The sequence below is a fragment of the Patiria miniata genome, unplaced genomic scaffold (assembly GCF_015706575.1).
Source record: "Patiria miniata isolate m_02_andy unplaced genomic scaffold, ASM1570657v1 HiC_scaffold_2, whole genome shotgun sequence".
Taxonomy (NCBI): Eukaryota; Metazoa; Echinodermata; class Asteroidea; order Valvatida; family Asterinidae; genus Patiria; species Patiria miniata.
In genome coordinates this window covers 9,622,143-9,641,042 of record NW_024037058.1, presented here as the reverse complement: position 1 = coordinate 9,641,042, position 18,900 = coordinate 9,622,143, and the positions used below count along the sequence as shown (strand labels likewise).

The 18,900-nt window shown below is 39.5% G+C and overlaps 2 protein-coding genes across 9 annotated transcripts; one reads left to right on the top strand and one right to left on the bottom strand.

Moving 5' to 3' along the window:
- Positions 1-3,413: 3,413 nt before the first annotated feature.
- On the bottom strand, positions 3,414-15,840 carry LOC119726450 (protein SET-like). 4 transcript variants are annotated; one of them, XM_038198113.1, is made up of 7 exons: positions 15,282-15,304; positions 12,840-13,197; positions 11,916-12,105; positions 11,175-11,329; positions 9,392-9,495; positions 8,538-8,662; positions 3,414-7,518 (listed from the first exon to the last, which is right to left on the bottom strand). In XM_038198113.1, exons 2-7 carry the CDS (start codon positions 13,155-13,157, stop codon positions 7,424-7,426), a joined length of 987 nt encoding a protein of 328 aa, XP_038054041.1. In that variant the 5' UTR covers positions 13,158-13,197; positions 15,282-15,304; the 3' UTR covers positions 3,414-7,423. The 4 variants fall into 4 exon arrangements, with proteins under 4 accessions (XP_038054041.1, XP_038054042.1, XP_038054040.1 ...); XM_038198114.1 differs by lacking the exon at positions 15,282-15,304 and adding an exon at positions 15,103-15,125; XM_038198112.1 differs by lacking the exon at positions 15,282-15,304 and adding an exon at positions 15,685-15,840 and having other exon boundaries at positions 3,774-7,518.
- LOC119726451 (histone-lysine N-methyltransferase SETMAR-like) lies at positions 15,346-18,022 on the top strand. 5 transcript variants are annotated; one of them, XM_038198116.1, is made up of 2 exons: positions 15,346-15,558; positions 16,481-18,022. In XM_038198116.1, the coding sequence occupies exons 1-2, from the start codon at positions 15,493-15,495 to the stop codon at positions 17,237-17,239; spliced, it is 825 nt and encodes a 274-aa protein (XP_038054044.1). In that variant the 5' UTR covers positions 15,346-15,492; the 3' UTR covers positions 17,240-18,022. The 5 variants fall into 5 exon arrangements, with proteins under 5 accessions (XP_038054044.1, XP_038054045.1, XP_038054047.1 ...); XM_038198117.1 differs by lacking the exon at positions 15,346-15,558 and adding an exon at positions 15,741-15,878; XM_038198119.1 differs by lacking the exon at positions 15,346-15,558 and adding an exon at positions 15,858-15,926.
- The last annotated feature ends 878 nt before the right edge of the window (positions 18,023-18,900 follow it).

The following is an 18,900-nucleotide window of genomic DNA, read 5'->3' as shown; positions in this document are numbered from 1 at the left end:
TCTGAAAATCGGTCATTCATTTTCGTCTGAATTTGAGAATCGCTCTGAATACGCGTTTCATTTTCGCTACCAGAGCATTCGATTCCATTTCAGTTCAATCCATTTAGTGATTGAGCAGCACCTTTCGTTTATGTCCATTCAGATTCGTTTACAAGACTTCTTTTTCGCTTTTAGAGGGCGATTTCAAACATTCACCATTCTATTTCACTTTAGTTTAATGCCATCGGCACCAGATACAATTAGTGGTTTTTTTCCTTCATAAACCGTCATTCAAATTAGCTGTACCTGAAATCAATTTAGAAAAGGTATGCTTGCGTAAGTGAATGCACAGGTAACGTAATTGGCCGTCTGTTTCTCAAAACCAGATGCACAGACAATGTACACGATTGTACGTTCGTTGAATTGAAATGGATTCAAGACGTGCATTCAAATTCACACGAACACGAATGACCGATTTTCAGAAGTGAACGGACATTTCACGAAATTGGCCGGGAAAACCTATATTATATTTACTAAATAGGACAAGGCACGTGGTGTTATGGAAACTGCAAACAGACAGCATGGGCAGAACTGCAAAGGCCTCGCTGGATGACTAGCATAACCACATTTTTCACTAATCTAGGTACTGCGACCACTAAAATACAGGGTGTCTAAAACAAAACCGAACCCTCAAACGTCCTTTTTTTGCAGCTTTTAAAAGTACAACGCGAATAACTATACATATTTAGAGAGTATAGTCCGTTAGCTTTTCAACAACAGACAAATCTTTCCAATCGGTTCAATATTTATTGTCTTATTTCAGTCAAAGCGCTGGCAACCGTTGCAGTCACTTGCATTCCACACTAAAATGCATTTTGACTGACAGACTTTATTTGCTGACATAATATCAGCAAATGTCCATGAGTATTATTAATTTTGTCTTTGAAAGTTGTTCCCTGTAAGAGTGATGAGCAAGTGGAAATCTTTGTGGTTTTTTTGTCTTTGACGTTTTAGCACTTTAATAGCAGCCGTTACATGTCAGTGTTACCAAGGTGTACATGTATTCACATATTTCTTTAACAGGAAATATATTAAACAAGAAGGTTGGTACAGCTGAAGTATTTTTAGATTACAAGTTTTCTCAACAGGCTGCAAATTTATTGTGAAAAAATAGTAAAAATCACCTATGTAAAATTCTAAAATAAATATTCACAGTGGTATTTTAACATAAATAGTAAAACAAAGTCTAACTTTGAAAAGGTGGATTTCTTTTTGAAGTTGTAACATTTGAACAAATAGCTAAAAACACTGAATTTCCAAATTTGCCAAATTGCATGCTTCTATCTTGAAAGGCACAATGTATTCATATAATTATGTGTGTACAATGGACCTTTTTACGCTGGCCAAATCACGATTTACGGTGGCGAGTTTTGTGGCCCCTGCAGGTGAGGGTTGAACTGGTTTCCCGCCGCCGCCTCACGCTGCTTTTGCAGCCACGTGGTCTGGACTGGAGACGTGCAGCACGCCCGAGTCTTCAACAGCGAAAGAAGTCCAGTAGCCACATAGCAGCACGCATGCGTCACAGCATGGATTAGCTTATCTAAAAGAGGGTGTCCTAACTTATGACTTTAATTTCGCTACAACATCAATCCATACCTTGAGTATTACTGACAACATGCTCTTCTTTTTATTCCTCTTGTAGTCCTGTACCTTGAGTGGCTTTTAGCCTAGTCCAGGGCGAATATGCAATAATGTACACCATTTTAAACGAATAAGAAACGAAAAGCACGGTTATACGTTATAAGCGCACAGATGTTCGCTAATTTGAATGCGTCAACTGTCAAAAGGTTGCAAAGACTTAATTTTAGTGCTTTAATCTCTAAAAGGGCCCATGCAATGTAATTATTTTATTGCAATCCTTGAAAATGCACCTATTTATAAGTTTTTGTTTGCCATTTTCAAGGGTATTTTGGTGCCGTTTTGGTTTTTATGGTAATGCAAATTTCCATATTCATGAGTAAAAGTGTGATGTCATTTCAGGCAGAAACCTCAATGTTACAGTTATAAGTCAGCACCAGAAGTTGCCTGAATTTACGATATTTTGCTGTCGTAAATGTTCTTCTCTGTTGGTGATTCGTTGTGTCAGTTCACTGCAGTAAGCTAATGAAGAAACCTTTCTCGATTTTTTTTTAATGAGTAAATTTCGGGTTCACAATTTTAACAGAAACCCCTAAACTGAAGTGTCTTCCTGAGATGACGTCACAGCAACAGCGCCTCAGTTGTCCGGAAAAATATCTACTTGTCAACAAAATTAACCAAAAAGGATGTCAAATATTTTTTTTTATACATTGAAGAGAGTGAAAAGTTGCAGAAAATATGTTCAAAAATATGTAAGAAAAATTCATTTCATGGACCCTTTAAAGACTTCATTATGTTGCATTATGACAAAATGTACTAAATGTTATTTTCAGAGTGTTTTTAATGGGACGTTTGTGAGTTGTCTGCTGGGCTTTCTTGGTAATCGGTAATATTCTGTTGAATATTTTGAACGTTTAACTGTGATTTTATCACTGGTGATGTTTGAAGACAATTACGACAACAATTCTTGAAATCGCATTTTTTTTGGACGAGACTGGTTTTACATCATCCTTATTCGGTATTGTTCGGTATCCAGAAATGTTATTGAAATAGTCCAAGCCTCTAATGCCTGCACTTGTAAACAATGAGGTCATGGGTCAAAGTTCAGGATCAGCTGCAAACAAAGATTAGTCAATGGAATAGCCTTGCAAAGCAAGCACCTTTTTTATGGACACAAATTCGGCGATTATGCAAAAAAGACTGCGTCTTGACCTCCAGATTCTGACCATCAACAGGCGCCTTCTATCCGGTCTTTCGGTAACCCATTGCTAAATTACAAAAACGTGGCAGCCAATTGACCAATTAACAGCTTTGGCCACCTTTCTGCCGGAAATTCACAATTTCTAAAGTAGACTCCGATTGGCTGGCGTGTGGCGTCGCATAAAATTGCTCACATATATCAGACGTTGTTGCTGAGCTTGCAGGCTCCGTTGAACATCGGATGATAATCAGAATAAGTAAAGATTGGTGCAATGCAATTTTTTTTCAAACCGAACCGCTATAAGTTTAGAACCAGTCACAGCCAGTATACATTGAAATGCATTTCACTGACATATTCTTTTACTGACGTAATATTTTCTGTGCAACTTAGCAAATTTCTATGAGTAACATTTCCAGGAAATTTGTTCCATGGTCTAGTAAGCTGGTGGAAATGTTTGGGATTAATTTTGCCCTTGACGTTTGCGCGCTTTAATAACAGTCGTTACATGTATGTATTAAAAAGGTGTATTTACATTTTTCTTTTTTGACAGGGCATATATTAAACAAGAAATATTAAATGGTTGGTACAGCTGAAGTATTTTTAGAGCAGACTTTTTCTCAAAAGGCTTTAATCTATTGTAAAAAAAAAAACGAAATTAAACTCACCTCTGTAAAATTATAAAATAAATGTTGATGGTTCTATTTTTAATATGAAAAAAAAGTATAACTGTGAAGTGAAAGGTGGATTTTGTTTGAAGTTGTAAAAGTTAATAACAACTTGCTATTTACTGAATTAAAAAAACTAAAGATGCCGTCTTAGATGGCTGGTTCACATGTAGGTCTACACCGATTTTGTAATTGTGATTTCTATCAAAATCCACCTAACATTTACAAGATTTTGTAAGATTTTTGTTCATATGTATAAGCCACACAAAGTTGTATCTAAAAGACAGTAGTAATGTTTTGATAAAAATTTCATATTAAATGTTTTATTTAACCAGGACAGAACACACATCTCGCATACTAGTTATTGACCGCATACTACACAGATTCTTATTTTGGAAATACCAACTTTGTTTAAAACAACAAAGAACACTTGTGGAAATGTTGAAGCCCAATTCCATCACCATTTTTTTCGGGGGGGGGGGGTTAAGGGGAACCCCCCAATATTTTATAAAAACTGCCCTTTTCCATTGAAATACCCTTTTTTAAACAGCGCTTTACCCCCCCCCCCCAAAAAAAAACATTTGTAAGGAGTGCCCTTCTTTTGTTAACAATTGCTCTTTTCTTCTAAACAAGTGCCCTTAAAGAAAAGTCATGCCCTTTTTTGGTGCCATCGGCATATTGTCCGCTGGTAAACACTCAAAAGTTCCGCTTGCTTGCACCATGCTTGCATAAACATTGCCAACCTTTAAGATTGTTCACTTAAGTAGAACACACCCCAAAACTTGAAAAGTCCTTTTTTTTGCAGACCCTGTTGTAGAGGTTCGTATTTTACAAATGTGCAATAAACTTTTCTAAAACTTGCTGACACAAGTACAGTTACATGACAGCACTATCATCTACAGTCATGTCACTACTCACATACAAGCACGAACCAATTTTCTTGCATTATGCCTAGATTTCAAACACAAATACGGCAAGGCTGGCTTCTCTCCGCAGACGTTGCTTTGGTTTTGAGCACACAATGTACATGTACAGATATTTACAATGCAAGCTATTTTGATAAATTATACACTGCATAAAATTATGTGATACTAAAAACACTATACAAAAAGAGATATACTGGTGGGATTTGAAACAGAACAATTCTCACAATGGACCGATCTGTTGAGCCCCGCCTCATGATGTTTCGACCAATCACAGCTATGACTCTGAAACCCGTTTCACGTACATATGTCCCACATAAGTCAGACAGGTGCCCAGTTGCGCATGATTTCTCTAGAGCTTTACCATCCGTCTATAAAGCACTTTTTTTGTATTGTTACTATAATTAAAACATGTGACACTGTGTTCAATAACAATAAGGTGATTTTCCCTTTTAAAATCCAGGGTCTCTTCCATACCAGGATGTCATTGTTTATCATTTACACAGCTCATCACTGTAACATTGTATCTGGTTAATGTCTTCAGGCAATTTGACCAATAGCAGGTGGGCAGTCCATCCTCTCTGGACACCCACACACACACACCATGCATACACAATGTACCTATAATTTAGGATTTCCATTGTTTGTGCACCAGTTTCAACAATCAAAAGAAATAATAGATGGTTTTATTACTGGACATGAACAAATATGGCACTGGATATTATATTTTATTGAAAAAAAATTGCGGGTGTTTTAGGCCACTCAAAAAGGATTTAGGCAAAAGTAGCATGTCATTCAGTCAAGTGATAATAATAATGGTGTCCTGCTGGTTGTGGCCGTTCAATAAACTCCCCCAGGGGGATGTTGAGAAAAGAGAGATTTGAAATCCTTGTACGGGCTCATGCAAATACCCGAATATAAAGCCATGTAAGCAGTGTACTCGGGTTTTCTCTTAACCAGTTTGCGCCAGATGACATGTATACACGCAAAAGTTTTCAAGTTTTCAAAATAATCCCGGCGTGAACTGGTTAAAAAGAGCGTTTTATACAACTTAACATCTATAGTGCGGCATTGGGGGTGTTGTATGTGTTGTTGCTGGACTGCGAAAGTGGGTGGGGCTTACGCTCAAATCCGGAACAGTAAATTAAAATAATGATATTCTCACTTCTACTGGTACAATTTGGTACATGTACTAACAACTACATCTTAAAATATAACTACCATGTACAAAATGTTTTAAAAGCTCAATATCTGAGCCCCATGATCGATACAAACACACTTTGGTTGGCCTAAAGATCCCGTGCATTCAACAGCCATTTGTGAGGCTTATTTCTGTATCAATAAAGCACTGTTTACATTGGAATTTTAGGTTAAAATAACAGGGACTATTGTCAAATTTAAGGAGACTTGTCAACTTGACCATATTAAGTCCAGTGCGTAAACTACCCAAATCATTAATTGGCGATAGTTGAATGTTAGCTTAATGGTCCACAGCATTAAATTTTACAGGGCCAACTGGGTCGTGGAAGAATAACATTGTTCTACATCATTGAAAAGTCCTGTGCGAAAGACCGCTGCTATGTAAAACTAGCATAATAATCACGTGACTTCCGTGTCGGTAACCTATGTAATTCTCACGCGTAGGCCAACGTTCTGTACATGAGATTCTACCGCATTTCTGCTGTGCTGTGCGATATTATGTGGAACATTTTTTTCCACAACCACATCTGGCGTTATAGGTTAAAAGATCAATAGTAGGACGTCCTCATAAAATTCCTAGAGAGCACGGTACGGTACGGTAAAAGTATTTACGCAAAGAACAACTTTCCTTGGCCAGAAGTTAATCCCGAGTGCAGAAGCATGGTAGAATGACCACATTGGAATGTTAACAATCTTGGTAACTTGGAAAAAATATGTAAGTACAATGCGAACGTGGCATCAGAAGTCTTCTCATACCTGTGGAACCAAAGGACAAACCTCCAAGATGGATGCACTGCAAAGGGTCTATGGGTCTATGGACTCTGTGCACGTCTATGGCTTCAGGCTAAAACACACCACATTACGGTTTACAGATGTTTTGGGACAGTTTTCATTGTGCGTTCTTGCTTGAACACTTTTCGCTCATGCCAAATCTTGGCTGTACCGTCATTAAAAATCACTTGTGCATACACACCACCACCTATATTTCTCGCACACAGTGCGTAGTCTACTTGATCAAACGATCAAATCTTCCCTTGATCAAACAACAATTTTTCGATGGCAGTATTTCCAACTCATAGTTTTAACTGTACATTAAACAATTAATACTGATCAGTAATAGGAATTTGAATACGGCAAATATCTACTACTTCTATCCACTAACTCATTTGGAAGATTGGTCTCAATGCGTCAAGCATTTAGGCCTTTTACGCTAAAAATTTAAAGCTTATCATCGTTATTTATGCTGTCCCATACCAACATACAACCATCAGCACCCTGTACTACATTGAATCACAATGTAATTTATTCAGTGCTCAATAATAATAAAAGTTTTTTTGGAAATGTTGTGCGTTAAAGGAAGAACAGCTCAAGAATCGATTGGCAGGATCAAATCCAGTTATTGGCCTTGTCTGATGTCCTTGAGCATGAGACTTTACCATAACATGCCTTCTCTACCCACAGGGTTTTAGTCAGCATTCACAACTTTGGCGTTGAATTTTGCCTTAAATTGAAAAACAGAGCATCCAATGTGTTTTAAGTTGAATACAAAAATGTTGCTTAAAGTGTGTCAAAAAAACACCTAGGCTTTGCTCTGGCATCAACTTTTTTCCAGCGAAGAGTAAGCGTTTGAATGGTACAGGCCAGCTGAGCAGTGTCTTGCACTGCACACGCAGGCATCGACGGAACCTAGAAAAAAAACATTTCAACCAATTTTGTGCGAAGGAAACTACCAATACTCACCAGTCAGTTGGACCATATATCAGCTCTGGCCAGATATTTGATAAAAAATCTACTACACATTATACATGTAGATATGCTCAGGATCCATCGTCTCTGACTGTTTCTTTACTATCGTCTGTGCTAACATTGTTCTCCACCAACTTGTCCTCTGTCCCTTGAATCTTATCATTACCTGTACCAAAGAAAAAAAGTTGCAAAGTTGAGCAAAGAAACTGACTGGAGCGGGGTTTGAAACTGCGACCCCCGGATTGCCCTACCAACTGAGCTATCCAGCCTTATGTTTGTGGTTCCGCATTTTGTTAATGACTTTGTTCAGGGAGCACAAGTCAGAAGCCATAAACCTGAATATGCCATGTAGCCAGGCAGTGGCGTAGCCACGGAGGGGCGTGGGGGGGCGACAGCCCCCCCATGAAACCTTGTCCCCCCCCCCCACTGAGATTTTGAGTTTCTAAAATAATTATCATTGATCTACATGACGCCCTCCCATGAAATGTTCCAGGCCCCCCAGTCCCCCCCCCCCCCCCCCACTGAAAAATTCCTGGCTATGCCACTGTAGCCAGGGATCAGGCCCAAGGTCACAACGCTAGCAACATTTAATAGCAATGCTGCAAACTTGGGAAATGTCAAACGGGATCACTCAGGGAGAATAAAGCTTTTTATATACGGGTTTATGACTTCTGACTAGCGCCCCTTCAACAAAGACATTAATAAAAAGGGGAACCCCCCACATACCGGGTAGGGCTGGATAGCTGAGGAGTGGGGGAAACAATTGATAGGCGCATTAACCTAAACTTTAACATTACAAGTACGGACGACATCACGGGGAGGACTTGTGGGGTAGGAGCATTGTTGTCCATTTATCCCTTTTTCTAAAGATTTCACTTGTGGGGTACCCATTGCCTTTGTACGAGTACTCCACAGGTAGCTCTGGTGTGTACGATCATATGGGGATACGATCATACAGAATTTAGGACTGGCAAGTGTCCCCAAAAACTTTGTAGCTAACAATAAATGACTGCTCATCTGAGACTAGGGACCAGTTCATACACAACAAAAGCGAATGCAAATATGAATTTCTGACAATCATGGCAAGTTATCAGGCAAATTTCGTAGCGAAAGTTTTGTATTATCAACTTCGCTTCACCTTTTCTTTCGTGTGTAGTTTGAACTGGCATTAGGTGTCAGACTTACTCTTAATCAATGCTGGATGGTTCTCTGCAGTCTCTGAGTCATCGTTGGCATCCTTCTTGGCTGTGATTGGACGGGATTCTGGGTCAATTACAGGGGTCACCTCAACATTGTTACTCTCGTCATCACTGTAAGTTTAAAGATAAAAAAAATTCTGGTACAATATCAGAATATAGGGCTGCTTGTATGAGCTCAATGCGCAAACAAGTGATCAGCCGACGGACGTCACCGCGTGGTATGGAGGACAAAAAGTAGACATCATTTTTGCTATCAGAATATCCGAAAAGCAGATTGAACATTTTTGAAACATCCCTTTTTCTACTTTTCTGTCTTCCTGCTATCAGAAAAGCAGAGTTTACTTTTCAATAAAATAAATTTTTCTATTTTTCTGGTACCTGAAAAGAAGGTTTTACTTTTACTGATTTTCCAGGGTCTGAAAAGCAGAAATGTAGAATACACAGTTGTCAAAATGTATATTCGATTGACTTTTCCACTTTTTTTGGAATGAGAAAAGCAGATGGCCACTTTTGGCCGCCCGAGTAAAATCTGCTTTTCGGGTAGCCGAAAAGCAGCTTATGGCAAGGTTGAAAACTTTTAATCTAATTTCATACTACTCAAGCAAGAAAAAAAGCAGATGTCCATTTATTGCCAGCCAGCAAAAGGAAGAAAAGTAAAACCTGTTTTTCAGGTACCAGTAAAGCAGAATCCAGTGAGATTCAGGTGTTGTCGGCAATGCGTTCCAATGTCTCTCCCAGTGGTCTCCCCAACTCACCATTTCTTACTGTTGAGGGGGTACTTGCAATGTGCATGTAGTCTAATGGTCATTGCCTATTAAGCAAAGAAAACTGGAGCCATACCTGTACATAAGAGAGTCCATGAGCGCTGATTTGTCCAGTGAGTCATCCACATCAGGGATTAGGTAGTATTGTAAGGGATTGCTCCACAGGTCATCTCTCAGAACCTACGGCAGACATAACATTTAAGGGTCAGGAGCGTAAATCCGGGGGGGGGGGGGGGGGTATAAATACATCCCACCCACTTTTTGACCAGGGGGAATGGGCTATTGGATCATCCCCTCACACTTTTTTTTGGCCGATTTTTAGGTTTTTTTTTTTTAACTTCCCAACCACCAAAATGTATTCAATCATGTCAATATTACTGAAAAAGGTAACAAAGTACAAAAGCTTTAAATGTGCCGGGTTTTTTTTTGTACATGTACATCTGTACCATGAACAGCACTCTCTAGTGTCCTGTGGTGTTGAACAAGCCAGTCCCCCCCCCCCCCCCTTACCACGTCTGGGCAATTTTTTGATCGAAGTCATCCCCCTGTTAAGGATGGCATTGTCATTTTTTTTTTAAAGTCTAAAACTTGGATGAAAATGTCTGGATGAAAGATGCATTTCTTTTAACACTGGTAATGATTTTCTCTCAAATTGAAAAGGTCTGACTTCAAACAAACTCTGAAAAAAATCTCAAGCCTGAGTAATTAGAATCATGTGACATTACCAAAGCAAATAATCTGCCTTTCTGGAAAAGAATATACATCAATTTTGAGCAGATTGTGGGTTGGTTAGGGGTAAGGAGTCATGTCATTACATATCTGGGATAACTTGCAGACGAGTTTATCCAGCCTGTTGTGTTGGGTATTTATGAGTACCTAGGAAAGTTTACCCATTCCTATTGGTCGAGAGCACGTCTCGTGGCCATTTTTAAACGGTTGATAAAACACCGGCTGGCTGTCACATGAAATTTGGACTCCTATGAAGTCTGGTCCCTTTTACCCTTGAATTGGTTGAACATTCACAATCTTCATTTAGGCATATGTGCAATACTACCTATGAGTCCATATGGCCAGAGTCCTAAATTCACACTACACCGGCACTGCCCCATTCCGCCCCCAATTTGCACAGTACGCGCCACACGTGCGCCAATCTCCATTTAAGGAGTTGTTTATGATTACTTGCGAGAAACACCATAAAATGGACAGCGGGGTGCTTCCAAAAATATGAAGTAAAATTATTGAACAAATTGTTGGAAAATTATAAATTTTTACCTGTTTTGACTTTTCGACTAAAACGTTTGGACTTTTTGACAAAATTTGATATTAATATGTGCTTGGCTGGTATTAAATGCTATGTTTAAGACCGATTTGGAGCCTGGACGATGATAGTGACCCTCGCCTTCGGCTTGGGTCAATATCATGCGTCCAGAATCCAAACCGCGGTCTTAAACATAGTGTTTTTTATAATATGGCCAAGGACATATTTATTCCCTTATCAGATGCAGGATTCTGTTTACAAACTGATAACTGGATAGCAGGAAGATTCTAATGTTGGCGTTGCTCAGAATCCTGCAACCAGTGTTGTAGTCGATCCCATCACAAGTCCCCACAACTTTCCCTGCAAGTCCATCACAAATCCACCACAAGTCTTGTGTCTCAAGTCAAGTCCAAAGCAATTCAAACAAACTGTTACAAAAGCATTCCTTTGTCATTGTTCATCCCGTTACTTGTGACTGGACTTGTGAAAGGACTTGTGATGGACTCGACAACAACACTGGCCTGCAACTACGACGGACTTGTGGTGACTCGTGACCCATCACAAGTACGCTGACTGCAACACGGCCTAGATGCTGACTTACGTCTGCGATTTCATCGTTGCCTGCGTCTAGATGATCGCTGAACCAGCCAAAGAAGCTAGCACAGGGCACGTCCATCTTGCCTTTGGATCTCAGCTTCTTGGTAATATCCATGCCAGGCTTCCAGTGAATCTCGCTGGATTTGCTCGTAGGTTCTCCTGAAAATAAATCATACACAAGTTATACAGATTTGAAATGTAAACTGAATCAGAAAACCTCACCCTGATCCCCGTAGAAATTCTCGCTTGGAATTTTCTTGGATCTTTCAGGATCCTCTAAAATCCAGCAACATGCTGGAGCCCAATTTTGTGGCACAATTTGTGTGATGAGGTTTTTGCACCAGGGAGTATTCAGATCGCATGACTCATAAACCCACAAGGAGTAAGGCTGGAAAGCAACCCACTCAGGGTAGCGAGCAAGGCCGGAAAGATCAGGGTGTGCTACCCGCAGATCATGGCCTGAGTCCGTCTGCCATCGAGGTTCGTGAAAAATAATCCTGCACCTTGGTCTGGTCACTGTCAAAATAAACCTGGCTTGAACTGGTAGTGACCATTGTGCCATTTGATAAAGAATTTGCAACTTTTTAACGTGCAAATAAACCCTTCTGTCTAGTTAACAATATAAACCATTGCCTACTGCAATGATGACCGGCCACTGGGAACTGGATGATCACGTGGTACTTTGACGTCATAAGATCGGACCCTTTAGGAGGTCCCAATGCAAAAACTTATTTTCAAAGCTTACCGTCCTCTGTCAGACTGAATTCCTTGCTGATGGTTTCATTCTCAAAGAAGGGATTCTTGGCAAAGTGGAATGTGATGCTGTAGCCTGTCTTGAGGTCGTCGTAGTTACGGACGACCAGCTGTCGCAGATAGTGCAGACACTCCTCATCTTCCTCACTGAGTCGCGGAGCAATCTGCGGATGGTTTACAAACTGGTGGATGCGCCAAGATTCAGGAAAACAAACGCTATAATTATTTATCAGTCGGCCGTGATAGCCAATAGAATTCTTTCAACTTATAGTGGGATCATCAGAGCATAGAAAGGACAACAGCATTCTACACAGTGCATCAAAAAATAGCACCCTGGCGTGAATCCTCGCGTAACTAGTCTTGATCGCAGACTGGATTTATATTTTATTCCCCTTTATACAGCTGGTCCATCACAAACGAGATTGCTATCAACGAGATGAATCAAACCAGTTTTGGAAATATTGGCAGCACTACCAAGGAAATTTCCAAGCATATACCTAACACGCGCTCACTGTATTAAAGCTAATGCATGCGCTTGAGGTATACTCAGAATTTCCCGGGTAGCGCTGCCAATATTGCCAAGACTGAATTCTATTCATCTTGTTGATAGAGACCTCTATCACCGCGACAACTTAACAGTGTTTGTCATGGGGCTGGCTGCAATAAAGGGGAATAAAGATCCAGTCTTGAACTAAGACTAGGGACTGGTATATGGACCAGTTTTCAGTTCTCGCTCATGATTATTCAGTAACAGTGAATATGCTCTACAATCTCTCAAAAATCCTACAAAATCCTCCAAAAACCTCATCAAGGTTTTGAACAGATCTGGGATGGTTATGGGTACGGACCGTTCTACATTCAGCTGGGTGCCTAGAAAAAACAGGACAGATACTTTTAGTAGAAAGTACAAGGATACAGTGCAAATCCAGAAATTAGGAATCTGCTTGATGAACTCGTTGCGTTTGTCGATGTGAGGCTGCCGCAACCGGTTGAACTTCTCCTCAATTTGGATGATTTCCTCGCTGGCCTCTTCGTTCAAGTTTTCCAACTCTCCCTGACAGATGTCAATCTGTTCCAGAACCTCCAGAGTGGATTCTTGCTCCAACGAGTCCGTCTTTGAGGAGGAGCTTGGTTGCGAAGACGAGGCGGAGGCGAGACACGCAGGTGGGTCGTGTTCCTTGTTCGCGGAAGAATCGGTGAGTTTGACTTGCTTGGAGGGCGTTGGACCTTCCATGGTGGAACTCTTAAAGGGTCATCTGTAGTTTTAAGAATGGCTGTAAAAGAAAAAGCGATCAGTGGTTTTCCGTAATTGAATCCTTTATGCAAGGTCACAGTGGTAACAATTATACTATCATCAACTTTTGACCCAAAAATTCAGGTTTGCCAAATTGGTTTAGATATTCACACAAGGTGTCAAGAACCAAGAAATGAATTCCCTGAGGATCTCAGCTCACTATACAACCAGTAGCAAGTGGGATAATGAAAGGTATAGACTTTTAACTGAACGCGCCCAAATTTACAAAACATTTTTCATATCTGGCATCATCAAAAACAAAAAATCTAATTTCACTACATTTGCTCAAATTATGTTCACACAATGTGCCTTCAGGCCAGAAATGATTCCCCTAAAGATTTCAGCTCACTACTGTTAGGATATAACCAAATGTCCCAAATATAACATGTTTTTAATATCCACCGTCATCAAAATATCATTTATTGGCCCACAAACCAAACCTCACGAAAATAAGCCAAATGAATCCCCTGAAGATTTCAGCTCACTACAGTCACAATCCAGGTAATAAACCAAAAATATTGAATTTTTTTTGCCAGATGGCCCAAATCAGAAAAGTTTTCCATATCCGCGGGATTCCGCGGTCATCAAAAATACTGATTTTGGGCCCAAAAATCCAACTTCACGAAACTACCGGTAAGTCAAATGTTCACACAAGGTGGATAGAGGCCGGAAATGAATCCCCCAAGAGATTTCAGGTCACTACGGTCAGGTTCCAGGGAGGAAACAAAGATTTCAGTTTTTTACCCAAAATGGCCCAAATCTAAAAGGTTTTCCATATCAGTGGTCATCAAAAATACCTATTTTTGGCCCAAAATCCAACGTCACGAAATTAGCCAAATGTTCACACAAGGTAGGTAGATACTAGAAATGAATCCCCAAGAGATTTCAGCTCACTAGAGTCAGGATCAAGGGAGGAAAGAAACATTTCATTTTTTTAACCAACATGGTCCTAATCATCAAAAAAGAAAGTTTTTGACCCAAAAATCCAACTTGACCAAATTTGCTCAAAAGTTCACACAAGGAGCCTACAGGCCAGAATTGAAATCCCTGAAGAGTTCAACTCAATACATTTCGTATCCAGTGAGAAAAGAAACCTTTTTGATTTTTTTACAAAATACCTCCAAAACTTCAACGTTTTCCATAGCCGGCATTATCATCGAAGAAGTCAGTTTTTTACCCAAAAATCCAACTTGACCAAATTTGCTCAAACTTTCACACGAGATGCCCAGAGGCCAGATTAAATTCCGTGAAGGATTCAACTCTGTAAATTCAGTATTCAGTTAGAAAAGAAAACTTCATGAGTTTTTACAAAATGCCCCAGAAACTTCAAAGTTTTTCATAGCCGGCAACATAAAAAAAGTCACTTTTTGACCCAAAAATCCAACTTGAGGCCAGAATTGAATTCCCTGAAGCATTCAACTCAATACATTCTGTATCCAGTGAAAGAAGAAAATTTTATGATTTAAAAAAAAAATATGCCCCAGAAACTTCAACGTTTTTGATGGCCGGGGTCATCAAAAACACTAATCTTTGCCCCGAAAATCCAACTTCACAAAATTAAGTCAAAAGTTCACACAAGGTGGGTAGGCCCTATAAATGAATCCCCAAGAAACTTCAGCTCACTACAGTCAGGATCAAGGGAGGAAAAAAACATTTCATTTTTTTCCCAAAAATGGCCCAAATCTGAAACATTTTCTGTATCTGCGGTCATCAAAAATACTAATTTTTGGCCCAAAAATCCAACTTCAAATATTCACACAGGGTGAGTAGATGCCAGAAATGAATCTCCAAGAGATTTCAGCTCACTACAGTCAGGATCCAGGGAGAAAACAAACATTTCAGTTTTTTAACCAAAATGGCCCAAATCTAAAACAAAATTCCATACCATCGGTCATCAAAAACACTAGTTTTTTTTGCCCAAAAATATCCAACTGCACGAAGTTAAGTCCAACATTTACACAAGATGTATAGATTATTGTAAACCATAGAGTTTCATTAATAATAATCCTGACATTTTCAAGAAATGTTCCCGAAATTGCACACATTGAGAGCTGTTTTTTTTACCAATTGATCTGACTCTCACATGGCTATACGGTACCCAGACTTCGCGTAATAACAGAAAGAGGGTGCATGAGGAAAAGGCACCCGACTATTCACACATGACAGTCGAGCTTGACAGAATGCCAGTGTCACTGTCAGTGAGCAGAAAACTTTAGTGAATTGAAAGTACATTTTGACAGAGTTCTGCTCACAATTCTAGCTACGTTTTTCGAGCATGGATGGTGCAATGTCTCTGCAAAATGCTGATAATGTCATCTTGCCAGCAGAAATAAGTTTTCAGGTAAAGAAGGGGGTGTGCTTAAGCCTTTATGTTTAAGTTTTTAATGTGCATTATGAATTCAGTTGTTCGAGGCGGCTTGATTGACACGCTAGAATTTAGAAAAGTAATCTGCAAAATGTGACTTACCTCATGCACCTCTCAAATTATACTAGTGTTGATTCAAAACTTGATCTTCGACGCCTTGATTCCTTCAGATAATCGATGATTAGGAATAGGAGCTCATTAAGCCAGTCAATTACCGATAAACCACGAAAACTTCCAGTGATTTGGTGTGGACCATGGTGTGGACAATCAACGTGTGCTGCGAGCTGTCACAGAAGGTGCAAGGGCGCCCTCTATTGCCAAGATGTTCCACTGCCCTGGAATGAGTTAACCCCATTATGTGGCCAATTTACTGGACTACCTCCGTATAAAGGCCACACTTTTACATTTACAGAAACATGTAGAACTAGAACTTTGTCAAATTTTGATTTTCACATTTAGGCTTAGTTTGTAGTTTATTTTTGCTTTAGAAAAAGAAGCATACTCACCCTCTTTATAGGCTAATCAGAAAGTGCTGCCTTTTTCAGATGTCTATAGGCCTACTTTGTGACATTTCCAGATTTGTTTGCACACGTTAGTTTGCGTATCAATATTTCAACATTGTTAGAAAATACTTCAAAAATGCTCTCGACTCGCCAGAGACTGCGTACAGAACCAAAGAAGTAGCGTACATCTTGATACTAATTTCTCTCCCTAAATCTTGACATTTTTATGCTGACAATATGGCTACATGATATACCGATATTATAGGCCCATAAACTTGAATCACATTATAAAGGGTTGGTAAGATTTCTATTTTTTTGTTGGTGGGAATTGTTTGCATTATTTGACATTATTTGTTCATTAATTTATTTCTTTTGTTGAATTTGTCACTATACAGTACACATCAACACATGTAGCTGGACCCGGTCTGAACAGACACCCAAATGAAATCATGTACGAGGGTTGCGATTGCGGCATGGCATCCTGCAACCCACAATGCCCGTGCATCCTTCGATATGGCGCCAACTATGACAACGCTGGACACTTCCTCAAGGGTCCCAGTATCGCAGACTCGCAGCCGGTGTTCGAGTGCAACGCGAGCTGTAAATGTGGCCCGGAATGCGTCAACAGGGTGGTACAAAATGGCCCGCAATTCCCCCTCGAGGTCTTCGCAACGAGAAGGAAAGGGTACGGGTTGAGGTCATCGGTACCTGTTCCCAAGGACAGATTTGTGTGCGAGTACGCGGGAGAGGTTTTGACGCTTGAAGAGGTGAAGAAAAGAACGCGCGAAATGAAACTGCATGATTTGAACTACATTATGGTAGTCAGGGAGTCGTTAGCCAATGGCAATGTGATTACAACTCCGATTGACCTGACGCACATTGGCAACGTCGGTCGGTTTATCAACCATTCGTGCCAACCCAATCTCTATCTTATCACTGTCCGAGTCGACAATGATATACCCAGAGTGGCCATGTTTGCAGGGAGGAATATCGATGCCGGGGAGGAATTGGCATACAGCTATTGGGGAGACCACACGCCTCAGCAAGCCGCTGCAAGTGATGATAAAGGTCGAAGGTCAAAGTGCTTCTGCGAGAGCAAAACTTGTCAAGGATTGCTACCGTGCAGTGAAGATTTGTATGAACCTGGGACATAACGCCAAATCTACGCCAAACATATTCCTGCAAATTTGGAATGATTGGTATTAAAACTCCACTTTTTTTACACAGTGTTGACAACTGGGAACAATATGTTTCACAAAAAAAAAATCACATTTCTTTTATTTTTATTACAATCGCATTTGCTCTGCAATCTTCTACATTCTCTGTATTAATAACAACGGACTTGCAAAATAGAATTTATCAACACTGAAAAATTACAAAAAAAAGTTTACAGACTGTGCATGTTTAAATTGTGCATTTAAGGTATATTCTGTGGGCATTTGCACAGGAGAATTAATAACTAATAGGCCGCTCTGCGCCTTGACGATTTGTCGGACATGCTTGGACAAAGGTCCGAATGCTTGACATGTAGTCACTGAAGACTTGCACATGAACTTGTCCACATGCGCAGGGCTTAATTGATCGGTGTATCAAAATTCATTTCAATATGTCCAATACTACGGTGATAACAGTTTTTAACCAATGGTTTGCAGATAGTGTACTTTTGTCATGGACATCAAACTTTCTACTAATAGTAAAACAACAAAGTTGAGCCTATTTTAAATTTGCATAACAAAAGATTTTGTTCCCAAGCTAAGTAGGTGCATATATTATCAGCTTAGTATCTCAAAATCAAATTTAATATAATTTATGTATAAATCAAATATATTTACACTTTGTGAACTTGTTTAAAAACTATGCTGAATGTAATACTTTGATGGGGATTTTCTTTTTTGACTGGTTTATTTTACTCTCTGCTTTTTTTGGTCAGCGTTTTACAAAACTGGAATCACATGAAAAACCCTGTGTTCAAATAAAACTGAAATTGCATAATTCACATCACATTAACCACAAAAGAAAACTTATGCAATGAAAGATAAAGATTTTAGACTGCATTAAAGGGAATATACAACACTTGATTTTCTGTAATTTTCAGACAAGGATGGATGGGGGGGGGGGGGGGGGTAGTATTATATAGCAAATATTGTTACATTGACTTGTTTGAAGTTTTGAGTTTGAAGATGCTGGAAAAAGCAAGAAAAACATTCCTGTTCTTGTAGTCTGGTTCCCTGACCCCACTTCAGATGAACCGGAACAATTTTTAGACATCGTAGAATTGTTAGGGAAGGAAACCTGTCTAGCTGGCTTTTACCCGTTTATAGGCGTGTAATCGATTGCAAACAAAATGTCGACTACAAATATGGTAAATGTGGGGCAGAGTTTGAAAAATAGCCGTTTTTTTTCCAACGCTGGTCGGCCGACCAGTGTTGGAAATTGATACAAAAATACCACTATTCTTGAAAATTATAGTACACCAGGTGTCACGATTTCACAGGATGCTTAAGACTGTCGTTCACTAACAGTCCATTCAGGTATTTCATACTTATTTGGTAGTTTTGCGTTTTGATGTTTGCAAATGTTGTATATTCCATTTAAAGATTTCATGATCAAGTTTAAGTTGATCACTTTTCAAAAGAACAAATTTGGCAGTATGTTAGAATGTCACTTACAATAATAAAGTGGACATGAAATTGGGCACAAATGATAAAGCTACGTAGAATCATATGCAAAAGTAGGCCTACCTACCAAATTTAAGACAGAAATCTTGTTCAGAGTGAAGACAGAACTGGTATTAACTACCCTGTGAAATTATGAT

Bases quoted from the DNA above. Each gene is read 5' to 3' on its own strand.
- LOC119726450 (XM_038198112.1), bottom strand. From the start codon at position 13,157: ATGGAAGGTCCAACGCCCTCCAAGCAAGTCAAACTCACCGATTCTTCC. The intron at 12,106-12,839 runs GTATCCTTGTAC...CGCATCCACCAG, and splicing joins CTAATTTCTGGATTTGCACT to TTTGTAAACCATCCGCAGAT. The intron at 9,496-11,174 runs GTAAGTCAGCAT...TGTCTGCCGTAG, and splicing joins GCAACGATGAAATCGCAGAC to GTTCTGAGAGATGACCTGTG.
- LOC119726451 (XM_038198116.1), top strand. From the start codon at position 15,493: ATGGATGGTGCAATGTCTCTGCAAAATGCTGATAATGTCATCTTGCCA. The intron at 15,559-16,480 runs GTAAAGAAGGGG...GTCACTATACAG, and splicing joins CAGCAGAAATAAGTTTTCAG to TACACATCAACACATGTAGC.